The following is a 22,691-nucleotide window of genomic DNA, read 5'->3' on the forward strand; positions in this document are numbered from 1 at the left end:
ATTTCTAATAACTTCACCATTTCCGACTCGATTTCCCTGAAACTTTTGCATTTTATTCGAAATTTAGCGGAGAATAATACGCACGTCAATATGTCAATGTAATGATCGTGCGTTTTGCGCGATGTTAACTTTATTGAACACACCTATTTGGATAAAACTGCTATTTACAGAAAACTGAGCGCTACAATTAGAAATGTCCAAGTATTCAACTTTGCACACTAAGCAATGTCGAACCACCGTAAGTGATCAGACCACCTGAAAATGTGTAGAAGTCTACAGAAATTTTACTTATTTGCAGTTTAAAGAAACTTGGTGCAAAGCTCATATGGTTCAGAGAAATATTTGCCAAGGGTACTCACTACTGATACAAAATGCATTACTATTATTTTGTTTTGATAAGAAAAACATAACCTCCATAGATGCCTTAAGTTTGTACTTTTATTTACAGTTTATTTGCCACAAACAAAATATATAAATAAAGAATTACTAGAGAATTACACTGACTTCATGCTTTTTTACATTGATATTTAGAGTTCCATATAAATCGTGATCGCCCACAGCCAGTGCTAGTTTTGATTGAGAGATACTGAAGATCAAGAAGTTGAAAATAATTGATCTCGGTCGATGAAATAATTAAATGCCATGAGAAATAGAAAAGTCCCCCATTCCTGGTTCACAAGTCATCTTGAGGCACTAGAAGAAGAGAGGGAGAAAAAAACTTAAATAGAGCACGTTTCTAACTGTCCTAAAACCAGAGCTTAAGTAATCACATCTGATCAACAACGAAAACTTAAGGGGACAGTGTCACAAGAAGTCTTCTAAGTTTTTGTATAAAAGTATGTTAGAACTGTGAGGTGAACAATAAAAAAAGGAAAAATATCTTCAAGGTGTGATAACGGAATCAAAGGTTTTATGTGATTTTTGTCCAAATAACACTGTCAAACTTGAAAATGTCGCCCCGACCTTTTCACGTTTTGGCCACATTATTGCTATCTGCCCATAGCCCCACCAATTTTTGACAATTTTTATGACAAGTACAGTGTGTTATCAAGGCCAGGCCACTATATGTGGATTTCCAATCAATACCAACACCTTCAATAGATTATCAAGTAGCACTAAATCTAGGTGACACTGCCCCTATAACACAAATAATGCAATGAGCCAATCGGACATTGAATAAAAAGATGTAACTGATGCAATGCATGGGAAGGTGTGCATAAGCCAAGGTTACGATTGGTTTTGGTTTTTCTCCTGAATGGTTGTAATGTTAGAGCACGTGTACAGCACTTTTGTAACTGGCTGCCAGGCTAATAATCAAACCGTATTTTTCGATTTAGCGCCCTGGGCGCCAATTAAATTTTTGGACCTCGAGAGTGGGCGCTTATTCGAGGCTTGGCGCTTTCACCATTTTTAGCGAGTAGTTACTTTGTTTTGCACAAAACGATGAATAATAATAAAACGTGAAGATTTATCAAAGCAAGACTTTAACTGTTCATTGAAACGTTTTTGTAAAATACTAAGAAGACTAAGAAAACCCCGTCTTCGCGGAAGTCTCTTAGTAGTACTAAGTGAATTTCAACCGCAATTTCAATAATAACCATTACTCCTCTTGTGCACTTCAGGGTTTTTTATGTGGGATGTGGGCGCTTATTTGAGGCCAGGCGCTTATTAACTTTTCCTACCTACAGGGTGGGAGCTTATTCGAGGTTGGGCGCTTAATCGAATAAATATGGTAGCCCCTAAGGTTAGTTTGGGCAGCCTATACTCTTGTAATAATATAAACAAAAAGGATTGAACTGTGCTCCTATACATGCATTCAAAGTTCTCAAAACATATCATCTTCCAAACCAAAACCTGGCAGGCAGTCATTTGTGAAAACAGTCTTGAAGTTCTTACCTTCTCATTTGCCAGGTGAAGAATGCAGACAAAGGCGATGGACACCGACAGGTTCTTGGACATGTTCTTGGAAAGCTTTCCAGGTAGCTTAGCATAAATTTCTTTGAACGAGTGAGGATAAGTCACAGCACTATTGTCAGTTTGTTTCCCTTGCTGATCTACAGCAACATTCTCCTACAAGTAAAACAGAGTGAATAATTAAGAGGTAAAGCCTTAAATGTGAAATGTTGTTGTTTAAGGTCATTCCATCAAAATAGAACTGACAATAGATTTTCGTTCAAGTAAAAAGAGGGGTCCCGGTATTCGTTTAAGCGCAGGAAGACCTTGAATATACCCTAACAATTTCAGCTTTCGGAAACATTATTTAAACCGATCACTTTGCGTTTCGTGAGAGCAGAAAAAAATAGGGAGGAAGAAAAACGCAAAATATAACAATGCATGCATCACAACCACTTTAAGGAACAATTTTATAAATAATAAGTTTAGCACGCAGTTTCAATCTCCACTGATTCAACTTGTTTCTGGCACGCAGTGATCTTGAGGTCACAATTATATTATCACGTGTACTGCCTAAGTTCACATTTCTGTTGATTATTTGTTTTTTCTAAAATAGAAATTGTTCATATTCATATTATAGAAAGGTGATTACTAAACTCAGAAAAAGAGAAAAAAAGATGGGACCCGGTACTCGTTTTTGAGAAAATGATGATTTATCTCTTTTGCGAGCCAAGCCTCATAGAAAAAGCCGTCATTTTCTTCATGAGCATGCACATTCTCGACCCTAGAGCACTTCTCTTCAATCACGTGCAAAAGACAAGATCTCTGGGGTCGAGAATGGTGCATACACTAATAGCTTAAAATTATGCGCAGTACGGGATGCACAATGCGATACTGAAGAATGACCTTAAACCAGTACCCCTTCACCTCCCTTTTGAGGAAATCTAGCAAGGAAACACATCATTCAACAAACCTTGTTTCCTTCGCCATTGTCAGTTAGAAGTCCCCACATGGCCCCCTTTAGTTTTTTCACGTCCATCTTTTTTGCGGTTTTTGCATAGCCAATATCAATTTTCTGGACCTGCCAACATGAGAACAACAGCGCAATTAAGGAACAGACCATTATTATTTTTGGAGGGAGCAATGTCACAGTATATTAAGTCATTTTTCTGATTCCTTTCAAATTGAAGGAAACCTCAAAATAATAGTTTTCTAACATAGAAAAACAACAAAGGAGTAATAAAAAGGCAAAACAAAAACAAGAATGGTTTCGACTGATAAAAATTTAGACAAGTTTCGAACGACAGATTCGAAAAACTTTGCCAATTTTTTAAAATGCGTTGTCTGTGATGTAGCTCCTATAAACGCTTTTTCCAGTTGTGTAAAATCAGTTAACGATTTTTTCTTTGCACAAAGGACAGATGACTTGACAGCAGAGTAACCACACCTTATTAGGCTGGGCAACCAGGCCATCACCAGCAAAGAGAGTTTGATCCACGACACTCTCATTGGTGAAGCTAAGGCCTTGGGAGGAGTCACCAAACGTCATGTCCTGTGACATCGTATCCTGTGATGAAGGGAATTCTGCTTCTCCACCCGGCAAGTCTTGTGCACCATCTGCACCATCGAATACGTCATCATCATCATCACCATCCTGCCAAAACAGAAGGACAAAGGTCAAAACACTGTTTTACAAACAACTACCTCTAGCTCTAAACCAGACATGCTTCGGACCAACTTGTCTGCCTAAGAGGTGTTTGCCTCAATAGGAGATAATGAAAACAAAAGTTTGACAGTGATCAACAGGTTTCTGTCACATATCCTGCGTCACAGTAGAGAGGGGTCCTATAAGATGATGGCTGAATACCACTGATTCAGAGACTTTCTTACAAGCAGTTTATTTGATATGTAGAGTAAACAACTGTTTATCCTTCAGTTTGTTGACACATTAAACAAATCTCACGACATGTTCAAAATAAGTGGCCCTGAAAAGCCCCATTAGGGTAGTGGTTAATTGAGAATTTTTTTAAATACTTACTTGGAGGTCTGGACAATAATTAGCACAGTCATTTGCATTGTCATAGTTATACCATGCTGAGCCTGCAAGAGGAAAAAAAATTTGATGAGACTCCTTTGCTACAAAATTCACACATGACAAAGAAGTATAATGTCTAAAAGACTAAGTGTAACAGTCTTCTGACCCACTCTGGAAAATAACAGCTGGGTACAGCTTAGGTACATATGACTATGTGCATGTTATTGTGTACACAAGTCATACACTCTATGTGCATACATGCTGTGTATTGGTTGTTTCAATAACATTAGTATGGGAAAGATACAAAACATGTATCAGCGTGCAAAGAAAGTTCTCTCTGATAGCCTGGGGCTATAAAGTAGATTTTCCAGTTGGGCCAGTCGATTTTATATCCATTACTTGCCTGATGGGCAACTAACATTTTTGGACTTTTTTAGTTGGAAGAAGCAGTTGCGACACCAGTTGAGAAATTTTGCCTCCGGGCTAGCACACAATGGTCCCAACAAACCCAAAGGGCAAGCTTGAAAATCCATTAGGCCACCTTGCCTCCACATCATTTCTTGTGTAGTAACAAAATTTGTTTTTAAGCAGAATAACAGCAAATAGCTTGCATTACTTACCATCATCTCTTATCTCAGTTTGTGCCTGGACTTGACGTTTAACCTATTGAAAAATATAACAAAAGGCAATATATGGTCAAATGACAAGTGAATGATTTTGGGTAACTGATTTTTGGGAGGTGGAAAAACAGCTGAATCATCAGCCAAACTTGTACATGTTCCATGTTCTGTTGGAAATCAGCAAAACTGACTGGTTCTCCCATTTTTTTTATTTGCTGAAAGAACACAATTGCATATTGCTCCTTAAAAAGACAATTCTTATTCTTTATTTTTGGCCTAAGGGCATAAAATTATAAGCTTTGGACTTAAATCCTTTAGAGTTTCTACTTAAACAATAATTACACTACTCAGCCCCATTTGCTATGAGCAATAATCAACTTGGCTGCACTTCTTGACTAGTTGCTCATAATGAGACATAAAAAACTTAGGCTCGTAGTCTAAAAAAATTGCTTAATAGATTTGTAGAACAGAACTTGACAAACAACAGCCTGATTATGTGAGTAATGATATAACAAAAGTGAAAATGGAATACAATGAAGACAAGCGTTACATTTTGCATTCTTCTTCCAATAGCCTCACTCTTTTATCCACCATAAAATCATGCAAAACATGCGGCCCACCCCTCTGAGAAAGATCTAATGCACAAAACGACAGCAGGGCTGAAAATAATTTTTTCACTTGAGAGGACATATGTCCTACTAAGACCCCATCTTGGGTGGACAAAACAAAATTTTGGTCGGACATCACCAAAAACAAAAGGTTGAATTTTATTTATTGTTGCCGTAAAATGATTTAATTATGATCAAAAAATTGTCCAGACATCATGTCCGACCACAACTGGGATTTCGTCAGACATGAGCAAATTTTGGTCTGCCAATATCCCATGACCTTTATTTGCAGCCCTGCGACAGCTTTCCCAAGTCATGGCAGTTAATTTACCTTTATCAATTTCTCTTTGATAATCAACTAGTAAGCATTCTACTTGCCCACCGACGTTTTAATTTCTTTGAATTTTTAGACGGTTTAAGATTGTTTTATTCTATAATATAATAAATAATTCCTGATTCTGAATAGAGTTTGTAACAAGTCATTTCTTATATAGTTACTTACCATGATTCTGGGCTTGATAAACAATCTAAAGAGATTATCAGCATCATAATGAAGGTCCTCAGGTAATGTTGTCTTGGCTGCTGTGTGTTTTGCAAGGGTTGCTTTGGATAAGGTCGTGGCAGCCTGGCACATAACCAAACAAAATGGTTTAAGGGAACTGTCAGACTGATGTTAAAAAATGCTGCTTAGAAATGTTCAATTTGAACATCTATAAAAAATTATTTTGTCCATAAACTTTCATTGGATGGATAATAGCACAGTTTTCTAGCTTTGTTGAGCCTTGCATTCAATGTATAATAAATTATTTGGGTTTGACGAAAACTTGAAGGGGCCTTTTCCAACAAACTGTCACATGGTACATAATCCGCCACACTGGATGGCCAGCTATGCACTGAGACATCCAAAACAAAGATCCGGAGCCTAGCACGCTAACCATTAGGCCACTGCGCCTCCCACAAACCATAGCTTTAGTTTTGAGAATTTCTCTATGATCAAAGCATGTGAGGTTACTAATGCAGCTGGGGGAATAAGTGCCCGTTTTGGCAAATCTTCATTGAAGCACTCAAAGAATTTCCGAAATATTTCATCCAATCAAAAACTAGCGTGAGCACTCACAAGTACTCTGAAAGCAATCGGGCATACAAATACGTCATGTTGCTTAGCAACTTCTGGGACGAAAACCACGGGCTCAGTCACTTTTCGGAAAAGTGATGTTGCCTTCAACTGGAACTTGTTTCCCCGTCTGAATGGTGGTAGTCATGTGTGTGGCATTACCCTTCCTCTTGAAAAGCATTTTTCAAAATCCACTTCCTCATCAAAGTTGATGACAAAAGGCTGCTTCTTTGCTCTCTTTTTCTTGTTTTGCTGTTCAGCTGTTGAGTTTGGTAAACCTGAAACAAGGATATTGCCAGTGGGTTAACTTTCATATAATAAAAATAATCGAGATAGACATGGTTGGGGCTAGAATTTTATTCTTTTTGTGAACAACTAAAATTTAGTTAGACACCATAAAAAAGTGCTGCTCTAGACAAGATCTATAAGTTTCCCCATTTGGTTTGAGCCCCCTACCCTCTGAAAATTACAGTTTCGCTGTTTTTTTCATGAAAAGTTTTGGCCTCTATTGGAATTTCCAATGACCTCCCCCCCCCCTCTTGGGGTGAGTAAGCCCACCCCAAGGGTGGGTGAGCCCTGCAATTAAACCCTTCAGCTATGGATTAAAGGTTTCTATAGCAACATTTACAAAGTTGTATGGAAATAAGTCAGAGCTCTTTTAACCCAATAACCTAAAGAAACTTGTTGCCAATCTCATTTGAAATAAATTGTTCATGATTGGTTATAAAAAAGGCAGGTATTCTGACTATGATTTACATTAACTTTTTTTAAACCAGTAAGAGAGCGTGATGAACGTCATGATGTTCATGATGAACTAAATTACCGTATTGTTCGATTTAGCGCCCGGGGCGCATTATTTTGGCACCTCGAGGGAGGACACTATTCGAGAAGGCGGATTCGGACAGGGCGCTATTTAATTTTGAGAAACAACCAAATGTATCTAACAAAAAGAATTAACAGTAAATTTTAAAAGTTCAGTTACTTTTAAAATAATTGTTCATGTTAAATTTATAATGATAATAATAATCAATTTATATAGCGCATTTTTCATATGTAATGTTTAAATGCGCTGTACACGTAAAGTTCATATAAATGAACTGTTCGGTGAACGGTCAGGAGTTTATTTAGTTGACGTCAATGATTCAGTAGGGCCAGTTATCCACAATAGGGGCACTTGTTAGAATAGGGGTGCTAATTAGAATGGGGGCGCTTATTGGAATAGGGGCGCTTATTTACAAAATCACATTTGAAGGGGGGCGCTTATTCGGAAGGGGGCGCTTATTGGAAGGAGGGCGCTAAATCGACTTATTAAGGTAGATACCGGTAAACACAATATTGACAATTACATTGTGTAAAATAAAATAACCAAGTTTCACTGGACAGTAATACTTAATTAATACCTTTAGAGAGTTTGGAACGAAGTCTCCAGTATTGGGGTCCAGCCCAGGTTGACATGAGGTCAGACTTGAAGTATGAGTAATCACTTGGCTGAGATGACAGCTCTAAGCACAGTGTGCCTACAGTTGCAGCGGCAGAACCAAGAGTTGTTCTGTGTGTAAAAATCAAATAAAATATACAAGTCTCAAAACAGTGCAGTGGCTGACAAAATGCAGGAATTATGTCAAATTAAAGAAGGGGGAAGTGGCCCATACTGCCTGAGCTTATCCCGATTACGATATCATTAAGCGGCTAGGAATATTTCTACTCCCCCCTGGATGTAATGCTAGTCCATCGCAGGGTACCCCCAGCATTATTTTGCCGGTACCCATTTATACACTTGGGTGGAGAGAGGCACTATGAGAGTAAAGTGTCTTGCCCAAGAACACAACACAGTGACCCTGGCCAGGGCTCGAACCCAGAACGTTCGCTGCGGAGTCTGGTGTTCTAACCATTAGGCCACTGTGCCTCCAACCCTCCAAGTTAAGACCATTTTTGTCGCCATGGCGACTAAAATTTTGGAGCTGGCGACTTAATTGGAAACAAAGTCGCCAGCCTGGCGACTAAAATTGAGAAGAAGGATTGAAAGTATGAGCTTAATTTGGGGACTACAATTTTTTACTGGCGACCCAACTTGAGCAGTTGGTGGCCAAATGGCCACTAAGGAAAAAAATTAACTTGGAGGGTTGGCCTCCCATTCAAATTAAAGAAGCTATTCTACAGGTGACAAACGTTTCAGTGAAAACAATAAACAAACAAGCAAACATCTCTCTCAAAAGGTCTCAAAACAACAGATCTCTGCTAAACTGTGAGAATTCTCTCTAGCTATATTCAAAAGTAAGAATTCATCAAAAAAAGTTTTATAGCAGACCTTCCATCCTGAGAAGTAACAAGTCTTGCTTCTTGTCCATCAGCAAAAGCAAGTGATGCATTGCAGATAGGATTACGGAAAACATTTTCACAGCGATCCCTTCCAAATTCCATGTCCTGAAAAGAGAAAAATTAAGGCAAGGAATGTCATGTGACTTCAATAACACCATGCTGAGCCTGTTCTAATTATTAGAGGATGCATGTTGAAAGCTAAATACTACAAGTAAGTGCATCATTATTACCCAGACATTTTCTTACTTACCCCTCCCATGTCAGGCATATCATCATCACTGTAGTCATCACCCATTGTTTCTGGAAATTCACACTCTGGCTCAGGCTCAGTAACTATAAAAAAGGCAGATGACAGATTGTTTGTTTTACAAGGTCTCTTCATATAAGGCCTGGTGTGCAATTTACTTGATAAAATTCATGCACTTGATAATTTTTCACCTTGGTAACTGTTAAGGATAAGGCATCCATTATCCTGCCTGACAAACTGACAAGATCTTATAATAAACAGGGCTAATGGTGGGCAATGGACAATGTCTGGTCAAGATGACAATTTGTCCGGGCAAAGTTTTGGTTTAACCATCATTTTGACCGGTCACATACATGGCTTTTTAAATGATAACTAATGAACAGAAAAAATAAATAACATTTTTGATACAAATTTATATTTAAAATGTTAACTTAACGACTTTTGATTGACTTGTCGCATCGCATCTTTCAAGGGCATTAAGAAGTGATCTATTTGAGGCCACGCAAACAAAGGCGATCTAACGAACAGCAGTAGTTTAAAATTGATATTTTCACCCGTCAGAAATGATGAGCTTAAATCTGTTTGGCCAGTCAATTTGACCAGCAACTGTCCAAAAATTATTTTGAGCCTAGATAAAATATCAGCAGTGGAATTTGAACTGGAAAACTAGGAATGATCAGTGAAATCTTGACTGACCAGACAGGTCCAGTTTTCAGGATCATATGAAGAGGACACAGACAGCATGTAAAGAAAGTCCTGTCTGATAGCCACATTTATTGCCCCTGGCTAGTGATACTTGTCTACTGGGTAAGTAACATTTTTGGACTTTTTTGTTGGCAGATAAAGTGAGGTCACTGAGAAAGGCCTTGGGCTAGTACACTTGCAACTTGCCTGAAGGAAACCTAGGCCTAGAAAATCCTTTTATTTACTAATACCCTAATAGAGTCAGAGCAACTCGGCACAGAGACGCTATAAAAACAGGTACCCCCCACCCCTAGCCTGAATTTCAGACATCCCTCTGTGCTCGCCTGCTTGCCAAAACCGGGTAGTGATTTTGATTGGTTGGTTTAAAAATTATTTGCATAATTATGTGAAATTATGACTGAATTTTACCGCGCGGTGATTGTAATTTGAAAACGTTTGGAAAGAGTTAGAAAGAGTTCACCTTCCCAGAAATGAATTGATTAGTCATTTACCTTGAGTTTATTACTTTATTAGTTTACCTACGGATGAAGAATAGTAATGGAAATCGGTAGGTTTTAATTTGGCGCATTCGTCGCTTCGACATGCAGTGCAGTGTTTTGCCAAATTTATATGTAATCTTGTTTTGTCAACAAAGCCGCTCGACGCTTATGTCCTGCAGCCTCGATGAGCCAGTGATTTCTGAACTCAGTGCCCACGGTCAAGTAGGATATTTTTGTATTGAATTCCGTTTCTTGATGCCTCTGAAACCGTCGAAATTGATTTATTTATTAAAGTACTCACGAGTGTGTTGTATTTGTCCGTTGCGTAACATATTATATTTTGATCGCTAGATAAAGCAAATCAGTTTAGATTAAATTGCTTCCGTAAAAGAATATAGCCTGCAGTCGATTAAAATATCATTCATTTGTCTCAAGGTTTTTAATAGTTTACTATTAAAACAATTTTATACCCTGTAATCCTTTATTTAAGCGATTTTTCTTTCACAATTTCATGGCCTCGACAGAAACTTTTCCGCATGAATTAACACCAAAGCGTAGTGACGTCACCGGACGGCATTAGGCCCGAATGTGTTCAGACGTTCCTTCTGGCAAGCAGGCGAGCACAGAGGGATGTCTGAAATTCAGGCTACCCCACCCCCTCCAAAAAACAAACAAACGCCCCCCCCCCCACTAAAAAAAAGCACCTCATTTTTACCTGTGGATAAGCTAATATTTGGACTCTAGTCAGCCTCTGACATTTTCGATGCCATGGAAATCACGAAAATTTTATGGTGAAGCGAAATCTTATTGCATAGCTATAGGTTGTGTTACTGGAAATCCGTTTAATTACTTTTAACAGTTTCACAGTGATCTCCTTTGTTTAGACACGCTGGGTGTAAAGTATAACTTACACCAAAATTCTCATATGTAAACAAAAACAAAGGCATGACTGACTAGGGTCCTTATGCTGAAACTTTTGGAAAGCAACAGCTCCGTTCTACTACATGTAGTGTTTCAGGTTAAATCTGGTGCCATGGTCTCTCACCTGGTGCATTTACATCAAAAGCATGCTCATTTGTATCCATTTCTGCTACCATCCTACCGTAATCAGCATTGCCCTGTAAGATTTTAAAACAAGAACAAGTTTCTAGGCTACATGTATCAGTGGTTAATTTACCACCTGGCATAATGGGCATGCAATGCGTGCTAAGGGCAATGTTTCTGTAGACCTTTTCACAAATTGCAGGTGTATAGTAATAGGAATCACTTTCAAAATGATTTGAATGCATAAATTTAAATGTAATTTAAAGGAGTTAACAACGAAGTGCGGCAGTTCAGTGCTAGAGGTCTGAGGTTGGCATGTGCACTGGCATGGCATGTCATTCTTGTGGCGTACATATTAACAGTGTGAGGAGATTTCCAGCCAGTGTTGCGTGCTGAGGGCCTTTTTCATTGAGCTTCCCCCCTTTTTTTGTTTTTTCACTCTTATGTCAGTGTGACAGGTGCCTGTTTTTTATTCTCCTTTGCGTAGAGGCTCATGGCTAGGTAGCAGCACCATGCCAGCCATGGGGGCTTTATTCAGTCTGTATGGTCTGGCTGCCAAAAGTAGAAGCCCCTGGACATTTCAGCCACCCAACCTCCATTAAGTGATGCAGTCGTTAAATAACGGCATCTCATACCAGGGTACATGCATGTACATGTGCAACATGATAGTGAAACAATTCAAGATCTACAATTTACATCAGTAAACTTCTACTGACAAGAATGATAAAAGACTCCACCACAGTACAGTCAACTCTCGCCTTGCGGACACCCCGCTATTGCGGACACTCGCTATTACGGACAAAATCCAGATCCCCAACGAACAAGGTTTGACTGGAAATGACTCCCGCTATTACGGACTCTCGCTATAACGGACACGAAACGAGGCCCCAAGCGTGTCCGCTATAACGAGAGTTGACTGTATGTACCTCTCTATTTCTTGTCCAGTTGGTGAATTCAAAGTCGGTAAAATGAGGGCAGATCTGTAGACCTTCAAAGTTTACATGACTGTAAATATCTGCAATATTGGAACACAGTCTTCATAAGTTTCACATAAAAAGTACAAACATTCTAGCAAAGGATGGGTTCCATCAAGAACACTAATTTAAACCTTGTGCTAGATTATACTGTCTTACTTCGGTGGTGAGTTCCTTATGGAACTCTTCTTATCTGAGGACAGCATATTGACCTCATGAAAGATTATATGTCTTATTTGGGTGGTGAGTTTCTTATGGAACTCATGTTATTTGAGGGCATTATATTGGCCTTGTGCTAGATTATTATGTCTTACTTCAATGGGTGGTGAGTTCCTTATGAAACTCATGTTGTCTGAGGGCAGCATATTGACCTTGTGCTAATATGTCTTACTTGGTAGGTGAGTTCCTTATGGAACTCATGTTATCTGAGGGCAGCATATTGACCTTGTGCTAGATTATTATGTCTTACTTGGTAGGTGAGTTCCTTATGGAACTCATGTTATCTGAGGGCAGCATATTGACCTTGTGCTGGATTATTATGTCTTACTTGGTAGGTGAGTTCCTTATGGAACTCATGTTATCGGTGGGCAGCATATTGACCTTGTGCTAGATTATTATGTCTTACTTGGTAGGTGAGTTCCTTATGGAACTCATGTTATCGGTGGGCAGCATATTGACCTTGTGCTAGATTATTATGTCTTACTTGGTAGGTGAGTTCCTTATGGAACTCATGTTATCGGTGGGCAGCATATTGACCTTGTGCTAGATTATTATGTCTTACTTGGTAGGTGAGTTCCTTATGGAACTCATGTTATCGGTGGGCAGCATATTGACCTTGTGCTAGATTATTATGTCTTACTTGGGAGGTGAGTTCCTTATGGAACTCATGTTATCGGTGGGCAGCATATTGACCTTGTGCTAGATTATTATGTCTTACTTGGTAGGTGAGTTCCTTATGGAACTCATGTTATCGGTGGGCAGCATATTGACCTTGTGCTAGATTATTATGTCTTACTTGGTAGGTGAGTTCCTTATGGAACTCATGTTATCGGTGGGCAGCATATTGACCTTGTGCTAGATTATTATGTCTTACTTGGGAGGTGAGTTCCTTATGGAACTCATGTTATCGGTGGGCAGCATATTGACCTTGTGCTAGATTATTATGTCTTACTTGGTAGGTGAGTTCCTTATGGAACTCATGTTATCGGTGGGCAGCATATTGACCTTGTGCTAGATTATTATGTCTTACTTGGGAGGTGAGTTCCTTATGGAACTCATGTTATCGGTGGGCAGCATATTGACCTTGTGCTAGATTATTATGTCTTACTTGGGAGGTGAGTTCCTTATGGAACTCATGTTATCGGTGGGCAGCATATTGACCTTGTGCTAGATTATTATGTCTTTCTTGGGAGGTGAGTTCCTTATGGAACTCATGTTATCGGTGGGCAGCATAAATTATTAACCTTGTTCTAGGTTATTATGTTTTCCTTGGGTGATAAGGTCCTTATGGAACTCATGTTATCGGTGGGCAGCATAAATTATTAACCTTGTTCTAGGTTATTATGTTTTCCTTGGGTGATAAGTTCCTTATGGAACTCATGTTATCGGTGGGCAGCATAAATTATTAACCTTGTTCTAGGTTATTATGTTTTCCTTGGGTGATAAGTTCCTTATGGAACTCATGTTATCGGTGGGCAGCATAAATTATTAACCTTGTTCTAGGTTATTATGTTTTCCTTGGGTGATAAGTTCCTTATGGAACTCATGTTATCGGTGGGCAGCATAAATTATTAACCTTGTTCTAGGTTATTATGTTTTCCTTGGGTGATAAGTTCCTTATGGAACTCTTGTTATCTGAGGGCAGCATATAAACCTTGTGCTAGGTTATTATGTCTTACTTGGGTGCTGAGTTCCTTATGAAACTCATGTTATCTGTGGGCAGCATATTGGCTGATCATACAGAAAAGTCAGTGTGACATCAGTGAAATGTAAGTCATAGTAGTCTAAACAATTTAACCTTATTATAGGAATATTAATAACGAAGCATTTTAACAACGCAAACAAAATTTATATGTTATAAAATAAACGCCAATTTTTTGAAAAGTTATGTAATTTATCATGCATTTAATCAATGCGATTTTCTGTGCGGTGTTCATATGTATTTACCGTAATAAATGCAAATTTTTAATTTCTATAGCAATAATTTTCAGCAACAGCAATACCGGTAAATGCATAGGAAGACAAAAATGTGATGTACATGTACTTGTACATTTAGCATAAGAAAGTCAAAGAAGTGAGCGGTTTCTTCAGTTACTGGTACCCTCCGAGATAGCAACATAACATGCATCGCCAGTTAATTTCCTATAGTAAGGTAATGATAATGACACAAGTCTTGCCTCTTAGTTCTGACAGGTCAACCATGCTGTTATCCTGTATTGTTTGCCCCTCTGACGATACATCTGGTGTTGTCATGGTTACAGCTGTGGAGTCAAGAAGAAGCTCGCAGCCATCATCACGGACAAACAGGTGGTTCAGAAGCAGGCCTCCAGTACCACCTTCATCAAAAGCAGCAGACGTCTTGTGGAACAATGGGTCAACCTAAAAAGTATTAAAAAATACCATTCTTGTTTGCAGTTCTGTTTTAGAGTATAAAATAAGCAGTGGCATATAGAGCAGTTTTCAATTGAGTGTCGTAAAACCAAAACCAAAGTAATTACTCTGGCCAATCACAAAGGACACAGACAATCCAGTGAACCAATCAAAACTTGAAGCGAATACAGGTAGCTGGCACAAAGAGAAAACGTGCGCGAGCAAGGCACGATTGGTTTTGGTTTTAGTTCTGATTGGCTGAGAAAGTGGCGCAAGATTTTTTAACCAATCACTGAGCGTAGTAATGCAAAACCAAAGCGAACGCAATTTACTTTCGACACTCAAGTGAAAACCGCTCTAACTACAGTGGAACCAGCTGGTTAATACAGACTCCAAAAGGACAAGACTTAGTGTCCATATTTTTATTCAGGTGTCTGTAATAAGCAGACTCTGAGAACAAATGCCACATGCAGACACATGTTTTATAGATACAAAGACTAGTAAAACATACAAATTAAACAGAACAATCATACATTAATTGTAACTTCAGTTCAAACTGAAGAAACTTTACTATGAGTTGAATGTCTTGTATTTAGGTGCATAGGCTGGTCAAATGCCAGAAAACAGCTTGACAAAGATAATGTTTTTTGTTTTTTTACGGGTTAAGTTGCCTACCACTAATTTCACAGCAGTGTGCAAACTCTTCATGACGTAGCCCCTTTAACATAAAATTACAAGTCAAAACAACTAACTTACCTCAAAAGCTAAGTCAAACTGGTTGACATTCAGGTTTTTGAGATTTGTCTCTATTGTATTTCCAGGTCTATGATGGGTAGTCTGTAATAAACACACAGTATATTTATATTATTATAAGAAAAGATTGTGATCAAATCATCATAGTGTAATAGATGTGTCATATTAGAATTGTAAGTGGATTTAGCACTGCTTTTCTAATTAAGGACACTAAATAAATAAACGTGGGATGCCAACTAGTTTGCTATGTAAAAAGCATAGCTGAGCAGTTGAACTCAGACCTACAAAAACAAAACCAGATAGTGGTATGCAGGGCTTGAAAAAAGTGCTGCCTGGTCATCCAGGACAAGTAGATTTTCCTGCCCAGTATAAGTAATTTTTATGCTCACTTGTCTATTGGACAAGGGCCCAGACAAGTCATCTGCCAACTAAATAATAAAAGAGGAAACTAGGTCAGCCATGCAACTACCCCGGGCAAGCAAAATTCGAGAGCAAGTATTTTCAAGCCCTGGGTAGGATGGAGCATTTGAACTGGACTGGGACCAGCAGATTTCAAATCCAGCGCCCTACACCACTTGTCCTCATCACAGTCCCCAATTTCATGTGTTGTACCTTCTTTGGCTTCTGAGGTCCTTGTGGCTCCTCTCCTTCCTCAACATTCTCATCTCCATCTGCAAAACATCAATGACATAAAGGGTACAAAGAATGTGACAAGGTGAGCAAATGCACAACGTTTTGTCATTATGCACTTGACTTGAATGATTTCTTTAAAAATTGTAATTGAAGGCCTGAGCGCAAGAGACGCACTTTGTGTTTCGGCCAAATTGAAAATTGTCACAAACAACTCCAAATTTCGCACGCAAGTTCGTTTACGTGTGCTCAACACTGCCCTGTATTTAATTTTGCTGGTCTTTCCTTCGTTTTCGAAAAATAACACATGCAAAAAGACAAGGTTTTTGCTTGCGCGGCTTCTTTTGTCTTTTCTTTTACAAACGATAAACAAAGGAAACCTTTTGTTTCTCAAAACGATGAAGTCAGCTAAATTTTTAGGGTTACAGTCCTAACCCTAACGCACAAGGTAACCCCAAGGCCTTAGGGTCGGGGTTAGAGTTTCAGATTAGGGTTACAGACAGCCCTAACGCAAAAGCCTAGCCCTAACGCAAAAAAAAAAAAAAAAAGCTTAACACTAACCCCCAGGGATTAGGGTTAAGCCGTTTCAAGTTAAGTTTAGGATCAGAGTCAGCCTCAACCTTTAGATCGCGCTTTTAATGCAGTAAGCTTTCACGCCAGTTTGCTTGCAGCTAGCTTTTTCTGCAGTCTGCTTTGGTTAGCTAGTTTTTGTTGTTTCGGGCAAGACTATTTTACTCTGTTACCGTTAGCTGTAATTTGCCGAGGTGAAAGTGAAATAAAGACTGATTGTTGATTGAATATGTTTGCTTGTGTTGTCGCATTATACTAGTTTTGCTTTCCGTTGAGTGCCGCCGGCTTGCTCTCACTTCTATCTCCACTCCTTACATCATCACACATCTACAAAATCCCACGAAAACAAGATAAACTTATGAGGTCTTCGTTCGCACGAATCGATAGATTGATTGATGAATATTTAATGAGACACAGAAAATATTTTGCGAAGGGAAGGTGCCCTGGGGAACATATAAAGAATTTTTTTAAGTCTAAAACCAGGTCACTTCTCTGCAACTTTGTCGCGGCAGCACCCAAGTGGATCCTGCAAGACTCGCGTTGACGAAGTTCCCGGCAAGAAACCTCTTGTTTTAGACTCTCTATGCCGCCAGGCTCAAAACTACCTCGGTTTGTGCAACGTTTTTTCCGAAGCGCTAAACAGCGCTGTTGTACAAAACAAAGGCAGAAACATCACTCAGTTCTTCGAGCGGTGCTGTAAACTTACGGGTATTCAGACTTAATGATGTCCTTCAACCACCTGGCAGCAGCACTTACGCTAAAACTAACCAAAGGCTTCAAATGATTTTCAGGAACAAACGGCCATTTTTTTTTTCTCTTTCCTCTCACGTGACACCTATCAGGTGACATCGCGTCACAATGTGTTCAGTCCAGTCCTTTTCTTAAAGCGAATCCTCAAAATGGTGGCTACGAACTAAAATCATGGCTCTGACACATTTTTCAACCTCCCCGGACAGTTAAATAACGCTAGAAGGAAAGATTTACACGCGATGTGTCGAAAAACTCATGCTGCTTGTTGACTGTGGAGAACGTAAGCTTTGCAAAACGCCTTTGTTCTTTGCATACGTAATTTCTAAAAAACGAAGCTAGATTCAGCGAATTTGAATACAGATCAATGTTAAGCACACGTAAACGAACTTGCGTGCGAAATTTGGAGTTGTTTGTGACAATTTTCAATTTGGCCGAAACACAAAGTGCGTCTCTTGCGCTCAGGCCTTCAATTAGGTCTTTTAATTATTTCACCCATATTGCAAGATATGGCCTCAAGTATATTACTTGTAGTCAGTACTGTATAATGTCAAGAAGATTTCCAACAGGCAAAATTTCCTTTATCACAGGCGGAAATTTTGGGTCACATTAAAGGAAAGATCTAACCAGATGCAGTCTTAAAGCCAGAAAAACCAAGTTCTCAGGTGGTTATTGTTTCCGCTTTCCGTCTATTATTTACATCCCTGGAAGTGGTACAGCTACAATATCTGGTGTCCACATAGTAACTTTCATTGTATATAAATTGTGACCTCACACGGGAAAACGTGCACTAACGAAAATCCGCGAAACGGATAAAAACGGACGTATAGTAAACAGATAGTAAACGGCTTCTAAACCATTTAAACGGACAAGCATAATAATTAAACGCTTGTCATAAGCATTTAAACAGTAAGGCAAAACATTTAAACAAAAGCTGAAAGGGTTTAAGCGAAAATAAAACATTCAAAAGGATGCCGAAAGCGCTTAAACGGCAAAGCAAAACATTTAAACTCAAGCCCGAAGTTTTTAAATGGCAGTGCAAAACATTTAAAATAAAACCATTTTAATGGTAAGGATGAAAAAGATCTTCAAAGCGGCAGACAAAACTAAAAGTATTTAGATAAAATTTGCAAAAGTTTGAATGGCCGAACGGGAGATAATTAGTTGCGTGTCAGACGGAAATTTTGGCGACGGAAAAAAATTTGTAAAAGCTCGTTCACACAAACTATATATGCAAATGAATGTACTTACCTTGTTTTTCAGCCCTTCCTAAACCTCCTAACATCTTATAGGCTTGTGTATGGATAGAATCAACACGACCGGCGTAGATTTTAGCACTTGCATCTAATGTGCAACTTGCAACCTGTTATTAGATGGCAAAATATATATCTTTTAAAAAAAGCTAAAAACAACAACTTTTTTATTGTTGTTAAAGATGTGTTATTGTTCATTGTGGTGTAAGATAGAAAAGATGAACGTTTATTTGTTTGTCTCACAATGGAATTGCTGTGAGGGGTTGATCGCAATCAACACCTGATGGAGGTTATCAACACCTCAAAGCGATCCCATCATGAACCAAACAAATAAACATTCGTCTTTCCTAATTTTTTTATTTGTACCCAGATAATTAAGATAAGTAAGTTCCTCCATCTCAAAGCTCTTTAGTTTTAATTTTTTTGATAACTTACGCCACATCACCCCTCTTTTTCAGGCCCTGATTAAGCCTCTCCTCTTTCTTAATATCACAAACGTAAGTATACTGCAGAAGTGCCAAATACTTTGCTTCCTGGTTAAGCACTTCTACTCCATCTGTAGACTGTCCTTGAATGAGAGTCAAAAGCTGTGTGACTTGTGGACAATCCAAATGCTAACACCATTGTAAAATTAATATTCGATGGTATTGATCACTCAAAACACTTTGTACATCATACCATAAATTCTGAATATAAGCCCCCCCCCTCCAAAAAAAAAAAACAAGGTCCCAGAGCCTCAGACATATAAATCCCGCTGAAACCCCCCTACGCTTAGTGATTGGTTTCAACAACTTGCGCTACCTTCTCAACCAATCAGAAGTAAAACCAAAACCAATCGTGAATACCCTCACACATGTGCTTTGTGCTAGCTACATACATCTGCTTCAAGTTTTGATTGGATTACTGGATTGTCTGTGCCTGTTGTGACTGGCTAAAGTGATTACTTTGGTTTTGGTTTTACGACATTCAATTAAAAATTGCTCTATCGTCATGAATGTGGTAATTGTCTTATTACCTGGAAGTTAGTGGTGTCTCCTTCTTTGACCGTCTTGATCAAGTCTTGCATATAGTCAATCAGATGCAAACCAAAAGCATTCTTTGCATTGATTTTCTAAAAAGAAAACAAAGTTAGGTTTAACCTTTTCTCAAGCAAAAAATATATCATTGTGTAATCTCTCCTTTCCAGAGCCTGGGTTTCCCTTGAACAGCAGTCAGGAAACACAACGCCTCTGGACAAATCCGAAACCGGAACCAAGAAATCCTGGTTCCAGTAGTGTGATTGTGCATGTGCCCCAGACATTGTGGAAGAAATGAACAAGTTTTCAACAGCCAAATATTAGATTTGGTCGTGTTTTGGTTGGCTTTCAGACCATAGCCCAAAGGTCCCGAGCCCTGGCCTAGACCAGAAGGATCATGGCCTGTGGGGAGGTGATTAAATTTCATTCCCGAATCTGGCTCCCTTTTCCATCTGACTAATATCCTGGATCTCGGCCTTCAAATAAGCCAAATCCAATGATCCCGAAAAACCTAATGGGGACCCTTACCACGGGGGCGAAATAACCTGAAGATATACATGCAATGGCTAAATTCTGGGGTGAACAAACAGAGCTTTACTTACATTTTCAGTTGATAACTTTATACAGTTTGAGTACAAGTCTTTTAGCTGAACATTAGTTAAACCATTGGTTCCTGCAGTCTGGCTCCTGAAAGAAAATCAAAAGAAAAATTTTAAAGTGTCTTGTTTGTGACTTTTCATGAAGCGCAGGGGTTTTATGATTGATCATTGCATCAGTAATCATATCTAATGGGAGACCATAAGCTTCCAGTAAAAAAGATTTACGATTAAAGACAACAAATTAAAGCTAGTACCGTTCACTATCAAGACGACTAGCGCTTCTCGGTGTGGCAGGACTTTGAAGAGTCGCTGATGTCGCTTTGGAAAGACGCCTTTGTCTTCTTTCAGCAGCGTCGTCATTCTCTGTTAGATGGTTTGTCGGTGTATTGGTGTTTGTCAAGATGACTGCACGGCGTCGTCTCGCATTTGGAGAGATGAAGTCCGGCGTTCGAAAAGGCGATGCGACGGCCGCCATGTTGAACTGCAAAATGTCGATTTCAAGGTGATTCGAAGAAGGTGGCGTGGATAGCTTACGATGTCTCTTAATTACTTTTCCTCAGCAAAATTAAACGGGAAACATTTAAACCCAAGATACTGATGATATGAAGGAATTATTGTGTACGTTAATACAAATGAACTCTCCAAATTTGTATCTTGGCGCCCAACATTCTCGTTCCCAGAGCCTCCGTTTCTTTCGGTCACGTGGTCGGCGAAACGTCATGTCATTTAAAAAAAATACGCGTGGCCCTGGGGAAGAGGATGGGCGCCCAAACAACCGTCTCTTCAAACAACCACGTGACCTCCAGGAATTACTCACCCTCCCCTCCCGGCTAAAAATTGCAAACTAGTAGAAAGATGGCTGGTTTCGTGACAGCAAATCGCTGGGCAACCGGGGTTGAAACTCATCAAACTTCAGAAGGAAGAATCTTGTGCACAGGAGTGGGATGTGTTGGATGTTTCCCAGAGGTTTTCTCCAAAGAAGCTAACGAGCTTGGTGTTTGCGACGTGGATCTGTCGGGGAGCATTTTAGGTCTTCGGCCTTTCTTGGACGAAGAAAATTCCCGGGAAAACTTCAAACTGAACGGAAAACTCTTCTCAAGGAGGAAAAAGAGGGCTAAACCAAAGATAAGAGGACACAAGCGAACAATTGATAAGGAGAGGGTTTCTTTCGAAAAAGATCAGAAAGTCTTTGAAACTATAAACAAAGAGAAATATGAAGTCGCTTCACGTTCAGAAATGCGCGAAATGTCTTCGACAGTTGCCACGCAAACGGAGCCGTCCGAAATGGGAATCGATAGTCAATCCATGCTTTCAAAACCTTTAAATAATGTTTCTAAACAGGATTTACAAACCCTTGATGGAGGAAACAGGTCTGACACAGTAGAAAACCCATCTGATAATCACACACAAATTGGTGCTAATTGCAACATTGTTCGAGTAGACGACAACGTAAACAAAACGCACAGGAATCCTGTGGGTTTATTTACTCAGCCATCCGCCTCAAGATTCGAAAAGATCCACGATAAAATGTACATTGTAAGTAGTAAGAACATTGCATTGAGCTCGTGCGATAATAGTGTTCCTCAAAAAAATGATTTTACCGAGCAAGCGAAGGACGGCGTGACCATTACAGAACAACAGCTGACAACTGGAGAAGATGCGGTGTGCTTTTTCTTTGCTTTAGAATACTACAACAGTCAGAGAATTTTACCGGACTTTAGGGTCATGGAGATTGTTGAGGCGCTCAGTAAAGTCGTGGAACTCAAGGACATTAAGTGTGTTCAAAGAATTTCTCGGCGGTGGCACATGGTTTTAAAAAGTCGAAAATACATCCGGCTGCTGAGAAACTCGGGGTTGAAGCTGAGGGGGAGGGTGTATCAGCTTGTAGATGATGTTGATGGGTATTTTGATGTGGTCCAATAAAATTAGGTGGTTTTCTAAAATTTACAGTGTTACTGTGTATGAAGGTCTCTGAATGAATAGATTATCAGTCACCTGTCTGTTTATTAAATTTCTTTGGCACTTGTTCAGGGAATGTTGCCAATCTGGTACAATAGGAACAACCTGTCCCTCTGCCAATTTAGACAGGGATCACATGTACAGTGCTTCATTTCACCAGCATTTATTAATTCCAATGGGCATTAGAAAATTTGTAGTAGGGGTATTTACATGAAAACTGAAACGGTGGCCAAACCAAGTCGTTAAGCGCATTGGCTTTGAAATATTAGGGCCCTGGTTGAAATCCTCCCCCTGCCTTTTGGATTTGTTTTTTCACTAGTACTAGTTCCTTGGCCAATTGGTCAGTCTATTGCCAGCTGAATTTTCTAGAAGTCTACTATATTTTCTCGTTTACCAGGGGCTTTTGTTTAAAATTGTCAAGTAGACCTGGCATTTATCAGGATTGTTTTGTCATAATACCACTGAATCCCATTATCCTGCAAGCAGAGTTTCCTTCGATCTTCCTAGAAAAATCAAAACTTATCTTGAAAAGATCAA

General features: G+C 39.2%; 2 protein-coding genes across 2 annotated transcripts; one reads left to right on the forward strand and one right to left on the reverse strand.

Annotated features, from left to right (window-relative positions):
- Positions 1-55: 55 nt before the first annotated feature.
- Positions 56-20,854, reverse strand: LOC144643304 (condensin complex subunit 2-like). Its single transcript, XM_078502507.1, has 20 exons — positions 20,450-20,854; positions 20,199-20,283; positions 19,596-19,691; positions 18,579-18,690; positions 15,993-16,051; positions 15,384-15,464; positions 14,435-14,636; positions 11,991-12,079; positions 11,066-11,138; positions 8,840-8,922; positions 8,579-8,694; positions 7,671-7,819; positions 6,433-6,548; positions 5,659-5,781; positions 4,549-4,591; positions 3,932-3,993; positions 3,341-3,547; positions 2,867-2,974; positions 1,897-2,070; positions 56-693 (listed from the first exon to the last, which is right to left on the reverse strand). Exons 1-20 carry the CDS (start codon positions 20,668-20,670, stop codon positions 634-636), a joined length of 2,259 nt encoding a protein of 752 aa, XP_078358633.1. The 5' UTR covers positions 20,671-20,854; the 3' UTR covers positions 56-633.
- LOC144643333 (uncharacterized) lies at positions 20,715-22,265 on the forward strand. Its single transcript, XM_078502547.1, has 2 exons — positions 20,715-20,844; positions 20,952-22,265. The coding sequence occupies exon 2, from the start codon at positions 21,051-21,053 to the stop codon at positions 22,116-22,118; it is 1,068 nt and encodes a 355-aa protein (XP_078358673.1). The 5' UTR covers positions 20,715-20,844; positions 20,952-21,050; the 3' UTR covers positions 22,119-22,265.
- Positions 22,266-22,691: the final 426 nt, after the last annotated feature.

Source organism: Oculina patagonica, chromosome 2, assembly GCF_052425735.1.
Source record: "Oculina patagonica isolate OP01 chromosome 2, crgOcupat, whole genome shotgun sequence".
Classification (NCBI taxonomy): Eukaryota; Metazoa; Cnidaria; class Anthozoa; order Scleractinia; family Oculinidae; genus Oculina; species Oculina patagonica.

What these genes read in the sequence shown, in the direction of transcription:
- LOC144643304 (XM_078502507.1), bottom strand. Translation starts at nt 20,670, where the DNA reads ATGGCGGCCGTCGCATCGCCTTTTCGAACGCCGGACTTCATCTCTCCA. An exon ending in AGTCGTCTTGATAGTGAACG is followed by an intron (nt 20,284 to 20,449) that starts GTACTAGCTTTA and finishes ATTTTCTTTCAG; the next exon opens with GAGCCAGACTGCAGGAACCA. An exon ending in ATATGCCTGACATGGGAGGG is followed by an intron (nt 8,695 to 8,839) that starts GTAAGTAAGAAA and finishes TTCTCTTTTCAG; the next exon opens with GACATGGAATTTGGAAGGGA.
- LOC144643333 (XM_078502547.1), top strand. Translation starts at nt 21,051, where the DNA reads ATGGCTGGTTTCGTGACAGCAAATCGCTGGGCAACCGGGGTTGAAACT.